We start from the raw sequence: 23,397 nt of genomic DNA on the forward strand, positions 1-23,397 counted from the left end.
TTAATAATTTGGCATTTGGTGTTTTGATTATTATGTAGCAGGAGGAATTTTCTTGTCTAGTCTGAAGTTCTGTAGGCTTCTCGTATCTTCTCTTTATTTAGGTTAGGGAAGTTTTCTTCCATTATTTTGTTGAAGATATTTACAGGCCCTTTAATTTGTGAATATTTGCTATCTTCTATACCTATTACCATTAGGTTTGTTCTTTTTATTTTATCCTGGATTTCCTGGATATTTTGGGTTAGAGGCTTTTTGCATTTTGCATTTTCTTTGACTGTTGTGTCAAGGTATTCTATGATAACTTCTGCACCTGAGTTTCTCTCTTCTATTACCTGTATTCTGTTGGTGATACTTGCATCTATGACCACTCATCTCTTTCCCAGATTTTCTAGCTTCAGAGTGGTCTCCTTTTATTTTTTTCATTTATATATACATATACATATATATATATATATATATATATATATATATATATATATATATATATATCATTCGATATGTTTTTATTTACATTTCAAATGGTTTCCATTTTTCTGCCCCACCACTCCTCAAAAGTTCCATAAGCCCCCTTCCCTCCCCCTGTTTTCCCACCCACCCCTTACCAATTCTCTCTTCTGGTTTTGCCCTATACTGCTACACTGAGTCTTTTCAGAACAAGGGGGAACTCCTCCATTCTTCTTGTACATCATTTGATGTGTGGATTAGGTTTTGGGTATTCCAGTTTTCTAGGTTAATATCCACTTATTAGTGAGTGCATACCATGATTGATCTTTTGAGACTGGGTTACCTCACTTAGTATGATGTTCTCCAGCTCCATCCATTTGCCTAAGAATTTCATGAATTCATTGTTTCTAATGGCTGAATAGTACTTCATTGTGTATATATACCCCATTTTTGCATCCATTCTTCTGTTGAGGGATACCTGGGTTCTTTCCAGGTTCTGGCTATTATAAATAGAGCTGCTATGAACATAGTGGAGCATGTATCCTTATTACATGCTGGGGAATCCTCTGGGTATATGCCCAGGAGTGGTATAGCAGGATCTTCTGGAAGTGACATGCCCAGTTTTCTGAGGAACCGCCAGACTGATTTCCAGAGTGGTTGTAGCAATTTGCAACCCACCAGCAGTGGAGGAGTGTTCCTCTTTATCCACATCCTCGCTAACACCTGCTGTCTCCTGATTTTTTAATCATAGCCATTCTGACTGGTGTATGGTGAAATCTCAATATTGTTTTGATTTGCATTTCCCTAATGAATAATGAAGTTGATCATTTTTTAACATGCTTCTCTGCCATCAGATGTTCTTCAGGTGAAAATTCTTTGTTTAACTCTGTACCCAATTTTAAATAGGGTTATTTGGTTTTCTGGGATCTAACATCTTGAGTTCTTAATATATATTGGATATTAGCCCTCTATCTGATGTAGGGTTGGTGAAGATCTTTTCCCAATTTGTTGGTTGCTGATTTGTCCTTTTGATGGTGTCCTTTGCCTTACAGAAACTTTGTAATTTTATGAGGTCCCATTTGTCAATTCTTGATCTTATAGCATATGCTATTGGTGATCTGTTCAGAAACTTCCCCCCTGTACTGATGTCCTCAAGAGTCTTCCCTAGTTTCTTTCTATCAAATTCATAGTGTCTGGCTTTATGTGTAGGTCCTTGATCCATTAGAGAAATCCTACAACTGATAAATAACTTCAGCAAACTGGCAGGTTATAAAATCAACTCAAGCAAATCAGTTGCATTCCTATACTCAAAGGATAAGCAGACTGAGAAAGAAATTAGGGAAATGAGACCCTTCACAATAGCCACACATAGTATAAAGTACTTGGGTGACTCTTACCAAACATGTGAAAGATCTGTATGACAAGAACTTCAAGACTCTGAAGAAGGAAATGGAAGAAGACCTCAAAAAAATAGAAAAACCTATTATGCTCATGGATCAGCAGCATTAATATATTTAAAATGGCCATTTTTCCGAAAGCAATATACAGATTCAATGCAATACCCATCAAAATCCCAAATCAATTCTTCATAGAGTTAGAAAGAGCAATTCTGAAATTCATCTGGAATAACAAAAAACCCAGGATAGCTAAAATTATTCTTAACAGCAAAAGAAATTCTGGGGGAAACAGTGTCTCTGACCTCAAGCAATACTACAGAGCAATAGTGTAAAAAACGGCATGGTATTGGTACAGTGACAGGCAAGCAGATCAGTGGAACAGGATTGAAGATTCATAAATGAACCCATACACCTATGGCCCCTTGATCCTTGACAAAGGGGCTGAAAACATCCAATGGAAAAACGATAGCCTTTTCAACAAATGGTGCTGGTTCAACTGGAGGTCAGCATGCAGAAGAATGCGAATTGATCCATCCTTGTCTCCTTGTACTAAGCTCAAATCCAAATGGATCAAGGACCTACACATAAATCCAGACCCTCTGAAGCTAATAGAAAAGAAACTGGGGAAGACTCTTGAGGACATTGGTACAGGGGGAAAGTTTCTGATCAGATCACCAATAGTGTATGCTATAAGATCAAGAATTGACAAATGGGACCTCATAAAATTACCAAGTTTTTATAAGGCAAAGGAAACCATCAAAAGGACAAATCAGCAACCAACTAATTGGTAAAAGATCTTCACCAACCCTACATCAGATAGAGGGGTAACATCCAATATATACAAAGAACTCAAGAAGTTAGACCCCAGAAATCCAAATAACCCTATTAAAAAATGGGGTACAGAATTAAACAAAGAATTTTCACCTGAAGAACTTCGTATAGTGGAGAAGCATGTTAAAAAATGCTCAACTTCATTATTCATTAGGGAAATGCAAATCAAAACAACCCTGAGATTTCACCTTACACCAGTCAGAATGGCTAAGATTAAAAATTCAGGAGACAGCAGGTGTTGGCTAGGATGTGGAGAAAGAGGAACACTCCTCCACTGCTGGTGGGGTTGAAAATTGGTACAACCACTCTGGAAATCAGTCTGGTGGTTCCTCAGAAAACTGGGTATGTCACTTTCAGAAGATCCTGCTATACCACTCCTGGGCATATACCCACAGGATTCCCCAGCATGTAATAAGAATACATGCTCTGCTCCACTATGTTCATAGTAGCCTTATTTATAATAGGCAGAAGCTGGAAAGAACCCAGGTGTCCCTCAACAGAAGAATGGATGCAAAAATGGGGTATATATATATATATATATATATATATATATACACACACACAATGGAGTACTATTCAGCTATTAGAAACAATGAATTCATGAAATTCTTAGGCAAATGGATGGAGCTGGAGAACATCATACTAAGTGAGGTAACCCAGTCTCAAAAGATCAATCATGGTATGCACTCACTAATAAGTGGATATTGACCTAGAAAACTGGAATACCCAAAACCTAATCCACACATCAAATGAGGTGCAAGAAGAATGGAGGAGTGGCCCCTTGTTCTGGAAAGACTCGGTGCAGCAGTATAGGGCAAAACCAGAACAGGGAAGTCGGAAGGGGTGGTTGGGAGAACAGGGGGAGGGAAGGAGGCTTATGGGATTTTCGGGGAGTTGGGGGTCAGCAAAGTGGAAATCATTTGAAATGTAAATAAAAAATATATCGAATAAAAAAATAATCCAGAACAAAAAGAAAGAGCAATTCTCAAATTCCTCAGGAATAACAAAAAACCCAGGATAACTAAAATTAATCTCAACAACAAAAGAAATTGTCGGGGAATCAGTATCCCTGACTTCAAGCAATACTACAGAGCAATATTGGTAAAAACTGCTTGCTATTGGTAAAGGCAAGTGGATCAATGGAACAGGCCAGAAATGAACTCACACACCTATGGCCCTTGATCCTTGACAAAGGGGCTGAAAACATCCAATGGAAAAAAGATAGCCTTTTCAATAAATGGTGCTGGTTCAACTGCATGCAGGTCAGCATGCAGAAGAATGCGAATTTATCCATCCTTGTCTCCTTGTACTAAGCTCAACTCCAAGTGGTCTCCCTTCATGATTTCTTTGTTTCTCTTTCCATTTTTAGATCCTGGATGGTTTTGTTCGATTCCTTTGTCTGCTTGGTTGTGCTTTCCTATACTTCTTTAAGGAATTTTAATGTTTCCTCTTTAAGGACTTCTACCTTTTTACTTTTATATACTTTCTCCAAGGGATTTTTTGTCCTTCTTAAAGTCCTCTATCATCCTGAGAAGGGCTTTCAAATCTTATTCTTGCTTTCTGGTGTGATGGTGTATCTAAGTCTTGGTATTGTGTGTGAACTGGCTTCTAATTATGCCTTGAAACCTTGGTATCTGCTGCTTTTTTCCTTTTTCTTGCCTCTCAACATCTGGTTGTCTCTCCTACCACCTATACTCATTGTCCATCCTATTATCTAGGTTTTGTCAGATTTCCTCAGAGTCCAGCTGTCTCTGTGATCCTCAGATAGTAAGTGTAAAAGCTCATGGAAGTTACCCTGCCTCTGGGATTATGAAATCCTGGTGTGAATAACAATAGTTCAACAACCTAGATCCACATGATAGATAGAGAAAAATAACTCTAATGATTCTATGACCTCCACATTTATTTTCATATTTGTGTATCTAAAGACAAACAAAAAGTCACATATAGGTAAATGAATGTAATATAAACATTTTAAAACTATGAAATAGTTAAATATCACAGAGCTCTTTGTAGTCAGTCTATAATTTATGTCTATAAATTGTCAGCATTCTATTGGGATAAGTAAATACAGAATAGGACAAGGGTGTTTTCAAACGGCAGAAATAAGTAGATTAAAACAAAGATTAAGTGGAATTTTCTGTTGCCAATAACAGGGGATAAATCTTTAAAAAATGGGTTTAAAAGAAGCAGTCCTGCTGTATTCAGGGCATTATTAGATAGTAATGTACTGTGAGCCTGTTTAACAGCATAATAAACTGATTGCTGGAAGAAAAAGATTCTGTATCATATTCGTAATGTAGAAAAACTCATACATAAGAAACATACATGTAAATCCTTCCCTTTTAAATCTTATTTACTTACCACATTTTTTGACTTATATGAGACTCTCTTATAGTCTGGATAGGAATTTCTTATTAGGTTTGATGCAGCAGTGTAGGGGAATACCAGGACAGGGAAATGGGAGGGGGTTGATTGGGGAACACAGCAGGGAAGAGGGTTTATGGGACTTTCAGGGAGGGGGGGATCCAGGAAAGTGGAAATTATTTGAATTTTAAATAAACAATATATATATAATAAAAAAGGAAATGATTTATCAGCATTCCTCTCATTCCAAAGCTTTTCTTCATATGTACCTGATTATAACTTTCTAACATCAATCTTTTTGATTTTGGGTTGATCTAGTTATGATTATATATTAGAAAAAGAATCTATTTCTTCTTCTTCTTCTGTCTATTCCTTTCTACACAGTATGGGGAGATTAGTTCTGCTCTAGAAGCTTCCCTTCTTTATTTTCATTAGTTTAACACATTTGTTTGAATGTGTTCCCTGAGCAGTAAGAAGAGCTTACTCCTATTTGATTTGTCAATTCCATTTTATTTTGATACATTTTACTGGTTGCTTCTTTACACAGCATCGTTTATAATTTGATCACTTTTATATTAGTATTATATATCTTTTGTGACATATTAGATACCGTTGTCCTGGTTTGCCCTGAAACTTACATGAAACAAATTTTGCACATAAAATTGTTCTTTTGTTTCTTTTTCCAATAACACTTAAGACCTAAAAAGAGGGAATTGAGAATGTATATCATTGTGATGTAATATCTGATATGCTAGACAGTTGTTTAAGTAGTATCATGTGAATTTCATATATGTTATGTCATTTTCTCCATACTCAATACATATATAATAACACTAACATCTTAAGTATTTAAACATTGAAACAATCATTAAATTTTCAGTAGTCAGTATAATGCCAAATCTGAATAAAGAAACAATTTTATGAATCCTATTATTTTAATTCCCTTTGCTGGATTGTTAAGGATCTCAGACTTGTGTTGGCTTATAACTTCATCTCACTCTTAATCCAGGATGGATGCTCCAGGAATTTGACAATTTTTGTTTGTGTTGAAGTAGGAAGTCCAGGTAAGCACACTAACAAACCCCAGAACTTTTGTTCCATGTTTCCTCTAAAAGCAAAAGCTTTGGAAAGAAGGAAAAAGTGGACCTGCCTTCAGCTCCCTTCTTTCCTCCTCAGGAGCATCTTCTATCCAAACAGACCACACACTACAAGGATGAAGGTCCAATCCAGTTTCAAAAGCTGTCATCTCTTACAGGGACCTTCTTCAGAGTACGTGTGTCCTGAAATTGCTTCTGTTCTTTGTGACTGCTCCCTGTTCTGAGTGTATTAGATAGTCCAGGAGAGAAACCTGACTATGTGGTTTCTGTTCTTTCTGATTAATAGTGGTGGTACTGGTTCTCAGGTGTGTTCTTCCTTGTGTCCCTGGAGGCATCATCATCTGTTTTTTGAAGCCTGCAAAGACACTCTTCCTCACCTTTTCTGGCTTCTGTTTGCTTTTTAAACCAAATATCTTAAAAGCTGGAACTGTCAGTCCCAATTAAAAGTGTGTAAGTTACAATTAGTACAGGAAACTTAAAAAATGCAGTAGCAAAGATAACTCCAAAATCAAAGGCTTTTTTTTTTTTTTTTTTTTTTTTTTTTTTTTTTTTTTTTGCTTTAACACTGAACAGCATTAAAGTCCAGAAACAGATCTCTTTTGCTATACTTGAGAGAATGATCCCAATTTCTCTTTATAGAACTGATGACCAGCAGGTGGCAGTCATCACCTATGAATCTTGATTTGACTTCACTACTTGATGCAGATGTGGGCTAAATAACCCTATTAAAAAATGAGGTACAGAGCTAAACAGGGAATTCTCAAGTGAAGAAACTCAAATGGCTCTAAAGCACCTAAAGAAATGTTCAGCATCCTTAGTTACACTGAAATGCAAATCAAAACAACACTGAAATTCCACCTTACACCAATCAGAATGGCCAAGATAAAAAACTCAGGGGACATCAGATGCTGGAGAGGATGTGGGGAAAGAGGAATACTTCTCCATTGTTGGTGAAATTGCAAGCTGGTAAAACCACTCTGGAAATCAATTTGGCGATTCCTCAGAAAATTAGACATAGTATTACCTGTTGACCCAGGAATACCACTCCTGGGCATATACCCAGAAAGTGCTCCTACATGTAATAAGGACACATGCTCCACTATGTTCATAGCTGCCTTATTTATAATAGGCAGAAGATGGAAAAAACCAAAATGTCCTTCAACAGAGAAATGTATACAGAAACTGTAGTATATATGCACAATAAAGTACTATTCAGCTATTAAAAACAATGAATTCATGAAATTCTTAGGCAAATGGATGCAACTAGAAAGTGTCATCCTGAGCGACGTAACCCAGTCACAAAAGAACACACATGGTATGCACTCACTAATAGGTGGATGCTAGTCCAAAAGCTCAAAATAAACAAGTTACAATTCACCCAGCACAGGAAGCTCAAGAAGAAGGACTTAAGTGGGGGAATCTATGGTTCCTCTGAGAGGGGTAACGAAATGCTCACAGGAGCAACAAGGGAGAAAATGTGTGGAGCACTCTGAAGTAAAGGCCAGCCTGCAAGTGCCCTACCTGGGGATTCATCTTATAAATAGTCAGCAAACCATGACACTACAATGAGAAGTGTGTACCAAAAGGAGCATGCCATGGCTGTTCCCAGAGGGGCCCTGCCAGAGCCTTACAAATACAGAGGCAGAAACTAGCAACCAACTATTGAATTGAGCTTGGGGTCCCCAATGAAGGATCTGGAGGGTGGTCCAGAGGAGAAGAAGGGGTATATAGCCCCATGGGAAGAACAATGACTTCAGACACCCAGACACCCAAGGACTTCCAGGGACTGAACCATCAACCAAGGGGTATACATGGTTCCAGCCAAACATATGGCAGAGGAATGCCTTTTTGGGCATCAGTGGGAGGAGTGTTCTTTGGTCAGGTAAAGGCTCAATAGAGTCCACAACAAAGGGAAACAGATAGGGGAGATTTCGGGGGTAGGAGGGACTGTGTCAGGTAGGGGGCATATACATGGAGGCATGGGGTAGGAGGAGGGGTGGGGAATCATTGGAGAGGGAGGCTTTTGGGAGGGGGAAATTGGGAAAGGTTTTACCATTGGCAATGTAAATGAAGAAGATAGTCAATAAAAAAAAGTATGTGTTTGTTTGTTTTTTCAAGACTATGGGTTCATTCAATGCTTTTGTATCATCTAGAGACGTTTCATCATAGATTCTATTTTTGCTTTTATCTGTCTATTTGGATATATCTCCTGAAAACCAAACTTATTAACTTGTGTTTCCCATATCCACAGAGTATACAGTTGTGGGCTACTACTACATGCTATATTTTGCAGGTAATATCTAGAATATAGACATTTTAAAACTCAGGAAATAAATCGAATCATGATAACATTTTGCTCAATGTTTTCATAGAGAGTGGAGCCACAGATTCTTGAGTTGATTAATCCTAACAAAAATTATCTGAAGCCAGAAATATTCATTGATTTTTAATATTGATGCCACAAATAACACAGCAATATAGTTGACTGAAAGTAATTCAGAGACTTTCCAGGGAGCTTCTAGAACCCTAGCACTTTTTTCAACCTTGAATGCATGGAATGTCATGAACTCAGCATTGATGAGTTTCTCTTCATTTCTGGTTGGCAGCCAGTAGTCTGATAGCCATAGGATATAAAATAAAATTTCATATCTGTTTTGGTGTATATGCATTGTATCAGTTGGTTCCCCAAGAGCATACTTACTAGTCCAGGGGGTAATTTTGACATTGTGTAAATGACTAAAGTTGCTAGATAACACTGACTCAAAAGCAGAAGAGAAAATGAGATTTGAGTAAACAAAGGCAAAGCAGAGTATCAATGTCCCATATCAGAGCAATGGAACTTAAGGTCAGAAAAGATATTATCTCATATCTTCTATATATGTTCAGGATAAAATATGTGTTCACATCTGTTGATAACTTAATTATTAAACAAAATTACATTTGCATGAATGCTTAGCATGTGAGACTACATTTTTTCAGTAATCTGATTACTTAAAATTGCTTAAAATGCATCCACATTATTGTGATGAAAAATGAAACAAGATAAAATATTTTACTATCACAGTGACAGTGATTTGTAGACCTTCACCAAATAAGTCTGACTCTGACCAAGTGTTGTCTCAGAGAGAAGCAGTACACAGCATTGGGAAGCATAATTGTAGATACTGGGGATAATATACCAGACCTGAGACTGACCTGGAAATGTGACAATATGTGATGCTATTTAAATTTCAAATATTTGAATAGACGTAACTACATGTAAACTTACATACTATTTTAAATGTAAAAAACTTCTCTTGAATATTCTCTGAGCACTGTCTTCTCACAGAGTTCTATCCTGGAAGGTGATATATAACAGTAGGAGATGCAAATAGTGACTTCTGCAACTCATTAAATAAAGACCAGTGCTGAGTCTCACTGTTGTAGAGGACCTCCTCCCTGGATTCCAGCCAGGTCTTCCCATTCAGTGATTGGCACTGAACACAGACTACTAAATATGGAGTTGGGGCTTAGATGAGATTTCCTTGTTATTTTAAAAGGTAAATTACAGAAAACAGACACTTTTTATGTAACTGGACATGAGTAAAAGAATCAGTAGACATATGTGCCAGTTTACTGATTATGATTCTCTCTGTTTTCAAGCATACATGGTGAGTTAAAGCTGGTAGAACCAGCTTTGCAAAGCCTGGATGGTTCATTAACATCTCTTATTAAGGTTCTGCATTCATCTTCAGTGAGTACTGGATGGACTGGATTCACCAAACCCCAGGGAAGTTAATAGAGTGGTTGGTAAATATAAACCCTTCCTAGATTGGAAAAGTCTATGCAGTCTGTAAAGGTTAGACTTGGTACCTCTTCAGACAATTCTAAGAGATTATGAAATCTACAAATGAACAGTCCGAGAAATTAGAACACAGCTATGTATGTATGATTTTTCCAGAGACACAGAGTGGAAAGTGAATTGTGAGCTCAGACAAAAAAAAATACACAAAACAAACAAACAAACCAAAAAAAAAAAAAAAAAAAAACCAAGGTGCTCAGGACCAACAGGTTGTGCTGAGCACACAATAGCTCCAAGTCAACAGAAGTCGTAGTAGGTATAAGTGTGACTAAATACTCTATATCCCGCCCATTGCCTTGACCTGTTCCCTTTTGCTCCCAGGTTCCTCCCTCCCCACTTGTGATTGTTTTTTCTCCCTCCCTTGTGAGAATGCAGCGACCTCACTTGGGCATTCAGCTTGTTGACCTTTTTGAGTTTTGTGTCTAATATCCACTTATTATTGTGTACATACCAGGCATGTTCTTTTGTGTTTCAGTCACCTCACTCAGAATATTTTCTAGTTCCATGCATTTGCCTACTAATCTATTGGGTGAGAGAAAAGGACAGAAGCTCTAAGGGCCAGAAGAAAGAAATGAAAGAGGTAACCTTGTGAGAGAGTAGCTTGCTGGGGACCTTCCAGAATAAACCACAGCCATAGGAGGTGAAAGTATCTTAGGACTCAAAGGGAGGGTCCTTAGATGTAATGCCTGACAGCAGAGAGGGGGAAATTATAGAGCCTACCTCCAGCAGGAAGACAGAGCATCACATGACACTTAAGGAGGATCATACCACAGTCAAAATTCTGATACATCATTGTTTCTATCTGAAAGAATTATAGGGATAGAAATGGAGAGGAGTCTGAGAAAAAGACGTTCCAGCGATGGGCTCAGAGTCAGATCTAGCACAAGGGGAGGTTCCCATGCCTGACACTATTGGCAAGGCTATGAAGATGGATGTAACATGGCCTCACTCTGCAAAACCCAACAAGCAATTGAAAGATTCTGATGCAGATGGTTGTATCCAAACAATGGACAGAAGCAGCTGACACCTGTTTTTGAATTAGGGAATGTCTGGAAGAATGAGAGAAGAATGAAAAAAGTTGAGGAGAAGGGCAGCCTTATAGAAGGACCAGCAGTCTCAATTTATCTGGACCCATGAGATCACTCAAGCACTGGACCACCAAACAGGCAACATTCACCAGCTGATGTGAGGCCCCCAACACATATACCATAGAGGACTGCCAGGTCTATGTCCATTCAGGTATGATGCACCTAATCCTTACTGTACTGTATGCCCCAGGAAATTTGGAGGTCAGGAAGAGAAGGGGTGGGGACGTCCACATGGAGACAGAAGGTGGGGTCGAGGTATGAGAAGTGGAGACATCTGTGGATGTAGGGAAGTGAACTGTGGTGTGTAAAAAAGAAAATCAACAAATTTTAAAAAAGATAAAATATCTTGATCTGAATGTTCTCAAATTTTAACCCAGTTTCCAGAACATCTCCATATAGATACAGCTTCTACTAATCTTTGAAATAACTAAATATCTTAAAAATATGTTTTTAATTTTGATGTACTTATTTAAATACATGATACAGCCTGATCTTAACAGAGTGCAGAACATTAGACAGGGCAGATTGACACATCTGTTGACTCCAGGAACTCCTCCTGTGGAAGAATGGAACCAACGTGTACCTTGAAAACAAATGAAGTGTAGGGAAGGAATTATTGGATTTCCATGATGGTTGAAACCCATGCCATGTATTTCAGAAACACCTGTGAGAGTCCAAGTATATTGGGAGCCCTTGAGGAATAGGCTGAAAAATACAGTGTAGGTTATGATATGATCAGAATACTTTTTTGCAAATGGTAACTTATTATAAATTATAATCCATGTTAAACTATAGTTAGATCACTTGTACAGTTATACTTTGCATTCTTTGTGCCAGAGATTCATCATACGTGCAAGAATCAGATACTAATTCCATATGCTTTAAAACTTCAGAGAACCTATAATGATAGGAGATAGTACTTCTCAAACATGGACACCTTCTTTGGAATGACTAATGCTCAGGTTTAATTGTAGATTTAAATTGGAAACACTTGTACTGAAACTTTGTAATAGTTTATGTCCTCAAACTACAAGGAATGCATCATTGAAACCTTAGTCTCAGGAATTTGTGACTTCTTTACTTAAGTGATAAAAGACCCCATTGAATCATTTTCCCCTAACCAAGGAGTAACTGAAGGAATATAAACAGTACAAAATATTTAGGCAATCTGTGTGGCATGTGTTAGTAACATCAGTTCAATATTTAGATGTGTTTGAAAGACCATAGTTAAACTGGTGCCTTTGTTGCTGAATTTTGAAAATAATGAAAAGTTCAGGAAAGTTCTTTCAACATAGCTAAATAACCCTCTTATTGTTCTCACAAATTTGTTAGTGGCTTTTATTGTCTTCATTTTCCATAAAGCCTCATGGACATATTAAGGAAACATATCTGAAGGTGTTCCTCTGGAAAAAAACTGACTTGTAGAGTTTAATGATACACCAGTAAATAGTCTCATTGTTTCTTAAACTGGATATATCTTCAACTGCAGACTACAATAGTAAATCATCCTTAGGGAACCAGAGGCAGTTGAAGATGTGTGATTTTCTGTGAGTGTTGATGTCTCCCTCCTGCAGTTAATTTTATTTCTCATTGCTCATTTTAACATTCTGTCATTTCTGTTTGGCAGGAAGGAGCTCATACACAACAAGGTAAATGATGGAACTATATGTTAAAGGATTATAAGATCTATTGTATCAGGATCTTATAAATAGTCTTATAACCCAGAGATTGTCTTTTTGCTGTTAAGGCAACATAGAGGCAATCCTTTTATATAAATCAGAGGAGCTCTGTAAGAGAATATCTATTCCAAACTCAGGCCTCTTCTTAGAATACTAATGGTCTGGAATTTTATTTTTTAATTTGGAATTTTATTTTTTAATTTGTTATGGTATTTATTTACATTTTTAATGTTATCCCCTTTCCTGCTTTCCTCTCCACAAACCCCCTTTATCATCCCTATGTTCTATGAGAAACCATCCCCACCCTTCCACCAATTCCTGCCTCAGTGCCCTAGCATTTTTCTACACTGGAATATCAAGCGTTCACAGGAACAAGGGCTTCTCATCCCATTTATTCCAGATGAGGCTGTACTCTATGACATATGAAGTTGGAGCCATGGGTCCCTCCATGTGTTTTCTTTAGTTGGTGGTTTAGTCCTAGGGAGCTCCAGGGGTTCTGGTCAATTTATTATTGTTCTTTTTCCTAGGGGGTTGCAAACCACTTCAGTTCCTTCAATTCCTACTGGTAACTCTTTGATTGGGGTCCCCATGCAAAGCCTGATATTTAGCTCTAAGCTTCCACATCTCTATTTTTCAGACTCACATAGATACTCTCAGCAAATAGCTATATCTAGCTCCTGTCATCAAGCACTTCTTTGAGATACCAACAATGTTGGGGCTAATTGTCTGTATATGCAATGGATCCCTAAGAAGTGCTATCTCTGAATGGCCTTTCCTTCAGTATCTGTTCCATTCTTTGACTCTGTATTTCTTTTAGACCAGAAAAATCTGAATTAAAATTTTGGATATGGGTGAGAGGCTCCATCCCTCTACCAGGGGCCATGTCAAAGATCGGGATATTGTCTCTACAGGTCCTCTCTCTCCTTTGTAGATTTTCAGCAGTCATCCCAGTTGAGCCTCTTGATTTGCTGGCATCTGGGACTTTCTGAAGCCTACACCAGTTCCCCATCCCCACACCACCTCAGCTATACAACTCTGTTCAGTTTCATGATCCCCTATTCATCTATTCTTCTCCTCCAATACCTGCTCCTGCACCACTTTCACTTCCCTCTCCAATTATTCTTCCAAGTTTCTCTCATTCTTTACTTCCTATGATTACTTTGCTCCCTCTTTTAAGCAGGTCTGAAGCATCCACACTTTGCTCTTCCATCTTCTTGAGCTTCCCACATTTGCCTGTGAATTTCATGAAGTCATTCATTCTAGTATCTGGGTGGTACTCCATTGTTTAAATGTACCAAATTTTCCATATCCATTTCTCGGTTGAGGGGCATCTGTGTAGTTTCCAGGTTCTGGCTAACATAAATAAGGCTGCCATGAACATAGTAGAATATGTGTACTTATTACAGGCTGTAGTATCTTCTGGTTATATGACCAGGAGTAGTTTAGATCTTCTACAAAAAGAAGCAAAAAAGGAGTTGTCTAATGCTGGCCTGAAATCAACAAAGGAGAAACAAAGAGATATACAAAGAATAAAAAAAAATAAAAACAGGAACTGGCTCTTTGAGAAAATAAATGAGGTAGATATATTCTTAGCCAGTCTAACCAAAGGGTATAGAAACCGTATTCCAATTAAAAAAATTAGAAATGAAAAGGGAGAGATAACTACACTATACATGGAAATTTAAAAAAAAAATCTGCAGATCCGACTACAGAAGCCTATATTCAAGAAAACTGAAAAATCTGGATGAAATAGACAATTTTCTAGAGAAATACCATTTGCAAAAGTTAAACCAGCCTCAAAAAAATCTAAACAGTCCCATGACCCATAAAGAAATAGAAGCAGTCATTAAAGTCTCCCAACCCAAAAGCCCAAAACCACATTTTTTTTTTGGTTTTTGTTTGTTTGTTTGTTTGTTTTTCAGAATTCTATCAGGCCTTCAAAGTAGACATAATACAAATATTCTATAGACTATTACACAAAACAAAAACAGGACACTGCCTATTTCATTTTATGTAGCCACAGTAATACTGATACAAAATACACAAAGACCAAACAAAGAAAGAGAATGTCAGATCAATTTCCCTTATGAATATCAATACAATAATATACAATAGAGTTTTTGCAAAAAGAATCGCAGAACACAACAAAATGATCAATAGCCATGAGTAAGTAGGCTGGCCTGGTATTTTGAAGGAACACTTTATGGCTGGAAGTTTCCAAACCCTCCCAGACCACAAGTTCATTGTGATGTTCCTAAATTTATTTCTATGGCGGTCAGACATTCAGATGATGACAGAGCATGGCAAAAATACTCCAGCATACAAAACAAGCTTATATTACTGTAATGGATCAGAGAGAGAATATTCCATACATGATATAGAGTCAGATTTGATAGAAAAAAAAACATTGGTTTACTCACTGATTTGTCTACTCAACCTACAGAAGTCTACCACTCAGCCTTTAAAGACAAAAAATGAATCAATTCAACAGGCAGATAGCAGAGATGTTTTGAAAAATTTTAGGTTCTTCTTTAATGGAACCATAAGTTTAAAAGATAAGAACACTAATCACCTTTTAAGTTTCAACTTCTTAATAATTCAAGAAAATATTACACTATAATGTAGTTTGAGGTTGTATATAATATAAGCAACAATGGCACTTATGTAGGAAAAAATGACACCAAATGCTGAGGAGTAATTGGTGATAAAGGAAACATAGTTGTTTTAACCTACTGTAGTTCTTATGGAATTTTGTCTGGACAAATGCAAAATTACAAATACCATGTGACCTGCCTGCATCACTCCTATGCATAATACTAAGGACTCTCTACTGGAAAAATAGCAGATCATTTGTCAAAATAGAATAAAACAGGGCATCAAGTTTTAGGATAGATGATAAGCATATTATGTGTGAGAAGAGAGAAGAAAATTAGGTACAGTGCAGACTTAGTAATAAGAAAGCAAGAAACCAGGAACTCAAGTGTGAAATGAAGTTTGGCTCTGTCTCAAGACCTTTAAATCACAGGAGCAGAAGAGGGACTGTGGGGAGGTTAGTATAGGATGGGACAATGGGAACGTGACTAGATCTGTTACCTGTGATTTCCACAGTTCTCATGATCTCTTATTTCAGATTCACACTAGAGGAAGGCAGAGGCAGTAATTATCTAATATTAATGAAAAGGTGCATTTAGTATCTACCTTCGTCGGTTATGAAAGCAAGACTGACTCCCACATGCAAATGAATCTTATAACTCAAATTTAACTCTCCTCCTGGTATAGGACAGCACACATATCTCTTACTGAAGGCTGATCTTTGAAGAAATGGGAGTGTATCCTAAAGCATGAGAGAATTGACTTTCGTGTACCTGTTGGCATTCCTGTCTAGTGAGTGTTGCCATTTCATACATGTCTCCATGATGAATTTATTGAACGAGTGATCTACAAAACTTACTCTTCTTGTCTGAAGGTATCCTGTGAGATGTGCTGCTTCAGGAGTCAGGACGCGTCCTTGTGAAATGCTGTGAATCATTGTCCGTCTCCTGCTCTGGCACTGGTTATCCCATCACTCATGGCTATTACTAGATCTGAAAGTTCCCAGGAAACAAAATGGAGAAAATTGGGTACATAAGTTACAGTGGTAGCACTAATTATAACCCATCTCTCAAAAGTTGATTCTCCATCACTAGAGACATATCCAAGAATTAGTTCTTCCTGCAGTTCAACTCTAGGACTAATGAGAACATGGCTGTATATTACTGAAGCAACAGTGTACATGCAGTATACACCAAGTACAGAAAATCTACTTTAGAGTAGATCAAAAGCAATTATTACCCAAAACTGTAGCAGCAGACTCCTGCTGTACAGGGAAACACATGGGTGATAAGATGTTCAGTTAATGTAATGCACATAGCCTAATAGACTCCTTAAATTATACCCAGAATTCTTCAATGACAACACCTCCTGGAGGCTCTCCATCACATTTCAAGACACAGCAGATGTCTACTGCATTCCTGGAGGACATAATATTATTAGAAACACCAGAACTTCAGAATCCATATTGATATTCATAACCCCAGTGGCCATGACATTTTTCTGAATTTCAGAAATCTAGAGGCAACTTGAAAACCCCATAGGTCACTCAGGCCACAGAATCCACAGTGGAGACTTTTTATTGAAACTGAAGAATCTCTGGCTACTAGAACAGACAACTCAAAAATAATCCTAGAACAGAAAGAGAAACCTAAAGAGAAAATTCATTATCAAAGATAAACTCATAAACTGGCACCTGAAATTTTAATATTTCCATACCCAAATGACTAGAAGCCAGCATAAGAACATTATTAAGAACTAGGTAACACTGGAGCCTTGTCATCTGACTCTAGCAAACACAAGCATATTCCCACACAGCTGAAGTACAAGCAAATGACTTTAAATGCAACCATATGAAAGTTTTAAATTCCTTTAAAGAGGAAATGCATAATGCCCTAAGAGAAATCCAGTAAAAGACATATATGAATGGAGCCTGCCCAGCACAAGTTCTCTCTCTCTCTCTCTCTCTCTCTCTCTCTCTCTCTCTCTCTCTCTCTCTCTCTCTCTCTCTCTCTCTCTCTCTCCCTCTTTCCCTCTCTCCTGCCCTCTTTCCCTTCTCCCTTCCTCCCACCTTGGAATGCAGAAGATAATGAAAGCATTGGTGATTTGGCATCATGCTGATATTAGAAAGAGTCCCAATGACAGGTATGAATGATTTATTTGGTCAAAAGTAATGACAGAGCAAAACTTAATATTCTGGCCCAAGCAAGAATGCCCTAGAGAGAAATGATAAACACTTAACACTTCATTTTTATTTTACTCATTCATGTAACAGACCACTAACTACTCCACTACATGTTATTCCCTTCACAACCCTGCCGCTTGCCCCTGCCCTTCTTGCATGACCAGTTGGGACCCCTGTCCAATTCATACAACAATCTGACACTTCAATTCTCTGGAAGGCTAGGAATTTCATCTCCCATTAAGGACATAAAAAGCAGTCAATTTAGAAAAACATAACCCACATACAGGCCAAAGCTTTTGAGATAACCCCCAATACAGTTCTAAACCTATACAAAGACCAAGCTGCACATGCATTTCATATGGATGGGAAAGCCTTCATTCAGCCTTTGTATGTTCTTTGTTTGAAGGTTCAGAGTCTGAGAGCCCAAAGCATCCAGGTTAGTTGGCTCTATTGGCTTTCCTGTGAAGTTCCTATCCTATTCAAGGCACCAAATTCTTCTGCTTATACTTTTATAGGAGTCCTCAATGTCTATCCAGTGTTTGGTTCTGGGTGTCTGTATATATCTGAGTCAACTGATGGTCAAGGCCTCACAGAAGACAGTTATGCCAGTCTCTACTCTGCAGGCATAACAGAATATCATTAATAGTGTAAGCTATTGTTCCTTGCCTGTGTGATAAGTCTCAAGTCTGGACCTCTTTTAGGTAGAACAATACCTCAGTCTCTCCTCAAACTCTAATTACAGGATTTCTTGTAGACAGAAAAATTATGGGGTTGAAAGTTTTGTGTGTTGGTTTGTGTCTTTACAGTAGGGGCTTCTTCAGGTTCAAAACCACCAATGTACTTTGCAACAGTTAAGGTCATCCACATTGATTTTTTGGAACTTACTGTAACCTAGGTCTTTGTCTCATCGTGTAGGTAACCCACACTCCTCACTATCTACAGTAGCATATATCCGTTCCTTTTCATAGCCATTAAAACATTTCTCTTATCCTTCTGTACACATGATTCTAAACCTCCCATTCCCATAACCATAGCCCTTCTCTCCCAGTTGCCTCCCTTCATTTATTTCATATGACTATTTACTTCCCAATTCTAAGTGAGATCTGAGCTTCCTCCCATGAGCCTTCATTCTTGTTTACCCTCTTTTGTTCTGTGGAGTGTAACACGATGCCTTTATTTTATAGCTAATATCAATTTGCAAGTGAATACATATCACACACATTATTTCTGGACTAGGTTACTTCACTTCGGATGATATTTTTGAGTTCTCTCCATTTGCCTACTAAATTCAAGATGTCTTTTTTTAATAGCTGAACTGTATCCCACTGTATAGATGGATATTTTCTTTGTCTACTCTTCAGTTAAGGGACATCTATGTAATTTCCTTTTGCTGCCTATAACAAATAACGTAGCTACAAATATATTGGACCAAGTGTCTTTGTGGGATGTTGGAGCATCTAGGCTCTATTACCAGGAGCAGTATAGCAGGTTCTTTGGGTAGAACTATTCCCAGTCTTCTGATAAACCATCAAATTCTAACCCAAATTGTTGTAGAGGTAGGCACTCCCTTCATAGATGATGTGTTCCCCTTGCTCCACATCCTCACCAGCATGTGCTACCACTTGTGTTCTTCATCTTAACCATTCTAATGCTTCAAATTAATGTCAGAGATGTTTTGAATTCACTTCCCTGATAACTAAGAATTTTAGACATCTGTTTATATGCTTCTTTCCAATTCAAGTATTCTCTGATGACAATATCATACTCATACTCTATCTTGGGGGTCGCTATTTACATTGTTGATGACTTTGGACAGTGTCCTTTGAGTTCCTATGGACAGTGTCCTTTGATGTCCAAGAGCTCTGCAGTTTCATGAGGTACCACTTATCAACTGTTGAACTCGGAGCCTGAGGCATTGGTGATCTTCTCAGGAAATTTTCTCCTGAATTAAGAGTATAAATTAATCTCTTAATGAAGGGTATTTCTTTTTATTATATACCTTGAGGACATATAATATGTACAGGTTTATGCTGAGGTACTTCATCCACCTGAAATTCAATTTCATTGAGGGTGATTAACATGTACATATTTTTATTCTTCTACATACTGTTACCCAATTAATGCAGTGCTATTTTTGAAGATGAATTATGTTCCTATTACCAAACCAATCTACACATTCAATGTAAACTCCACCAAAATTGAGACACAATATTAAAGACCTTGAAAGAGCAATTCTCATTTTTATATGAAAAAATAAAATCAAAAAACAAACCCAGTAGTACAAAGCAATAATAATAAAAATTGCATAAATTGGTATAGAAGCAAAAATGTTAAATAGTAGAATCAAATCACGGGCCTAAATATAAAACCACCCAATACTGGACACTTAACATTTTATAAAGAAGACAAAATTATGCAATGGAAACATTAAAGCATCTTCAACAAATGGTGCTAGACTACCCGGATATCCATCTGTACAAGAAGGAAAAGAGTTCCATTCTTATCATCCTACATGAAACTTAAGTTCAGGTGGACCAAATACTTCAACATAAAACTGGACATATCATATCTCTATAAGAGAAATTAGGAAACACCAGTAAACTCATAGTACAGGAGAAAATTTCTTGAATTGTAAAACAATGCCTCAGGCTATGAAAACAATAGCTGATAAATAGGGCCTCATGAAACTGCAAAGTTTCTGTATCTCAAAATGCACTGTCAGTAATATGTAGTCAAGAGACAACAACAATCCAAATAACCCAATTTAAAATCGTGCACATAACTAAACAAAATTCTCAAGAGAGGGAAATCTTGAATGGGCAAGAAGCACTTAAACAGACTATCAAAATCATTAATTTACAGGGAATAAAACTGCAAAATTCTCTGAGGTTCTATCTTGTATGAATCAAAATAGCTAAGATGATAAGCTCAATAGGGAGCACATGCTGGAAAGAATGTTGAGCAAGGGGAACACTTCTTCATTTCTGATAGAATTGCCTATCTCTATAACGACTTTGGATAATAATTTTGTGGTTTCTCACAAATTCTTAGTGCCTTTGATTATCTTGATTTTCCATAAAGTGTCATGCACATATTTAGACAAAGTTCATGAAGCAGTATTTCAGGAAGAAAGCTTCTTTATGGGATTTAATGACACATGAGTAAATAGTCCCATTTTATCCTGAAATGGACATACCTCTCACTGTAAACAAGGATAGGTCCACTCATCCTTAGGAAGCCAGAGCACTGTGAAGATGGATGTTTTCCTGTGAGTGTTGGTGTATATCTCCTGCAGCTAATCCTACTTCTCCTTGCTGATTTTAAAATGCAACAATTTCTCTTTTGGTAGGGATGAGCTCATATACACCTAGATAAATGATGGAACTGCACATAGGGAGATTATAAAATCTATATGTATAGGCTCTTGATAACTATACCAAGCACAGGTAGATTATCACTCTGCTGTTAAGGCAATGTGGAGATAGTCATTTGATATAAATTATAGGATGTTTGTGGGAAAATATACATCCCAAAATCAGATATCTTGTCAGAATTCAACTGATCTGGCATTATAAAGGGGCACATTATGATCAGGAAGATTCTAATCGTTCCCAAATCACAGTCATTGTGATGTTCATTAAGTCTGTGTCAATGATGCTCAGACCCTCAGAAATGTGACTCTGCATTGCAAAATGCTCCAGTAGGCAATCATGAGCTTACAGGACTGTCATGGATGAGAGATCATTCCATACATAATATAGAGCAAGATTAATTTATAAAAATGGGAGAGTATGTTATTCACAGATATATCTGCACAACCTACATAATTCTAACCTCACCCTTTGAAAGGTCAATAATTAAATGATTCAGCAGGTCAATAGCAGAGATACTTTGAAAAATTAAGATTAATTTTGTAGTGGAAACAAAAGCATAAAGCATTTGAATATGAAACACTCATGACCTTAACGTATCAAGAAAATGTAAATTAATAAGGTAGTTTGAGATTTCATCTAATTCAAGCATCAATTACAATGATTTATGATGGAAACAAATGACACCAAATGCTGACGAGTATTTGGTGAAAGGGGAAATATAATGGAACGTTGAATTAACCTGTTGCAGTTCTTATGTAATTTTTTGTGTCGTCTCCCAAAAGGTAAAATTATAAATCTCTTTTAAACTACCTTTATCACTCCTGTAGATCTGATAAGGACTCTATTCTTGAAAGATACCAGATAATTTGTGCAACTATAAAAAGACAGAGTACTAAGATTTAGGAAAGATGGCAACACATTTTATTGGTGGGAAAAGAGGAAAACTAGAAATGGTGGGGATATATGAATAATTAAGCAACAATTCATGTGTGAGAGGAAAATTGGCATTCACTTGGACCTTAAAAACACAGGAACAAAAGAGGTTTCCTGGGAGGATAATGTAGAAAATGACAGTGGGATTATGTCAAGATGTGTTTCCTGTTATTTCTAGAGTCCCGATACACTCTTATTCCAGACTCACACTATAGGAAGCCAGAGATACTAATGATCTTATTTTCATAACCAAATGCAGTTATTATTCTCCCTCCCTAATTATGAAAGAAAGGCTGATTCACTACATGCAAATGGATGTTCTAGCTCTAATTTAAATTCCCTCCTGTGATATAGGAGCTACCATCTATCTCTCTCACTGAAGGTTAATCTCTGAAGATAAGGGGGTGTAGCCTAAGAGATGAGGGTGTTGAGTCTTCTCTACCTGTTGATATCCCTTCCTGGTGAGTGTCGCCATTTCATACATGTGTTCAGGTGGGGTTTTAAAAATGTGTGATTGACAGAATTTATTCTTCTTCTCTGAAGGCATCCTGTCTGATGTGCAGCTTCAGGAGTCTGGACCTGGCCTGTTGAAACCTTCTCAGTCACTGTCCCTCACCTGCTCTGTCACTGGCTACTCCATCACCAGTGGTTATTACTGGAGCTGGATCCGGCAGATTCCAGGAAACAAACTGGAGTGGATGGGCCGCATAAGCAATAGTGGTAGCACTAACTACAACCCATCTCTCCAAAGTCGAATCTCCATCACTAGAGACACATCCAAGAACCAGTTCTTCCTGCAGTTGAACTCTGTGACTACTGAGGACACAGCCACATATTACTGTGCAAGATACACTGTGTGACATCTTCAGTGTGGGTCCAAACATATACCTTCTTGTAGAGCAGCTCTGCACCAGCAGGGGTCATGCAGCATACACAAAGTACAGGAAATGTATTTTGTAGTAGGTGAAAAAAAATTCATATCCAAAACTGTGACATGAGACTTCAGCTGTGCTGAAAGACAAGCTTTTGCTATATTCTTTAGTTAATTCAATGTGCACAGCCTACAGATGTTCCTTAAATTATATCCACAAGACTCCAATGACACCCCCTCCTGGAAACATAACATGACATCCAAAATTTTAGCACATAATTACTGCACCCCTTAAGGACAATCCAGTTGGAGAGACCCCAGAAACTAAACCAGAATCCCAGAAGCCACATTGTTATTCCAGAACCATTTGTCCTTCGCAGTTCACTGAATATCAGAAAACTAGAGGTAACTGGAAAGTTCCAAATGTTATTCAGGCCACAAAAATGCCAATGGAGGCACATTAATGGCTCTGAATACTCTTTGGCCACTAGAATAACAGGGAATACAGGCAAGAAGTTCAAAGCAGAAATAGAAACCTGAAGAAAATGATTCATCCATCAAGGATTCTCATGAACTTAAAAGAATCAGATATGCAGATATCTAGATGACAGCACAAGAACCAAATTAAAAATCAGGATAAGATGATTATACTTGAGCACAGCTATGTAACTACAACAAGCCCCGGATATTCCAATATAGCTGAA

General features: G+C 37.5%; 1 gene segment (V, D, J or C); it reads left to right on the forward strand.

Annotated features, from left to right (window-relative positions):
- Positions 1-22,682, forward strand: part of LOC127686858 (Ig heavy chain V region 3-6-like) — a 237,953-nt gene extending 215,271 nt beyond the window's left edge. Inside the window, 1 exon segment of the V gene segment in view lies at positions 22,417-22,682. Within this exon segment, the coding sequence occupies positions 22,417-22,682 (266 nt within the window).
- Positions 22,683-23,397: the final 715 nt, after the last annotated feature.

The sequence above is a fragment of the Apodemus sylvaticus genome, chromosome 6 (assembly GCF_947179515.1).
Source record: "Apodemus sylvaticus chromosome 6, mApoSyl1.1, whole genome shotgun sequence".
NCBI lineage: Eukaryota > Metazoa > Chordata > Mammalia > Rodentia > Muridae > Apodemus > Apodemus sylvaticus.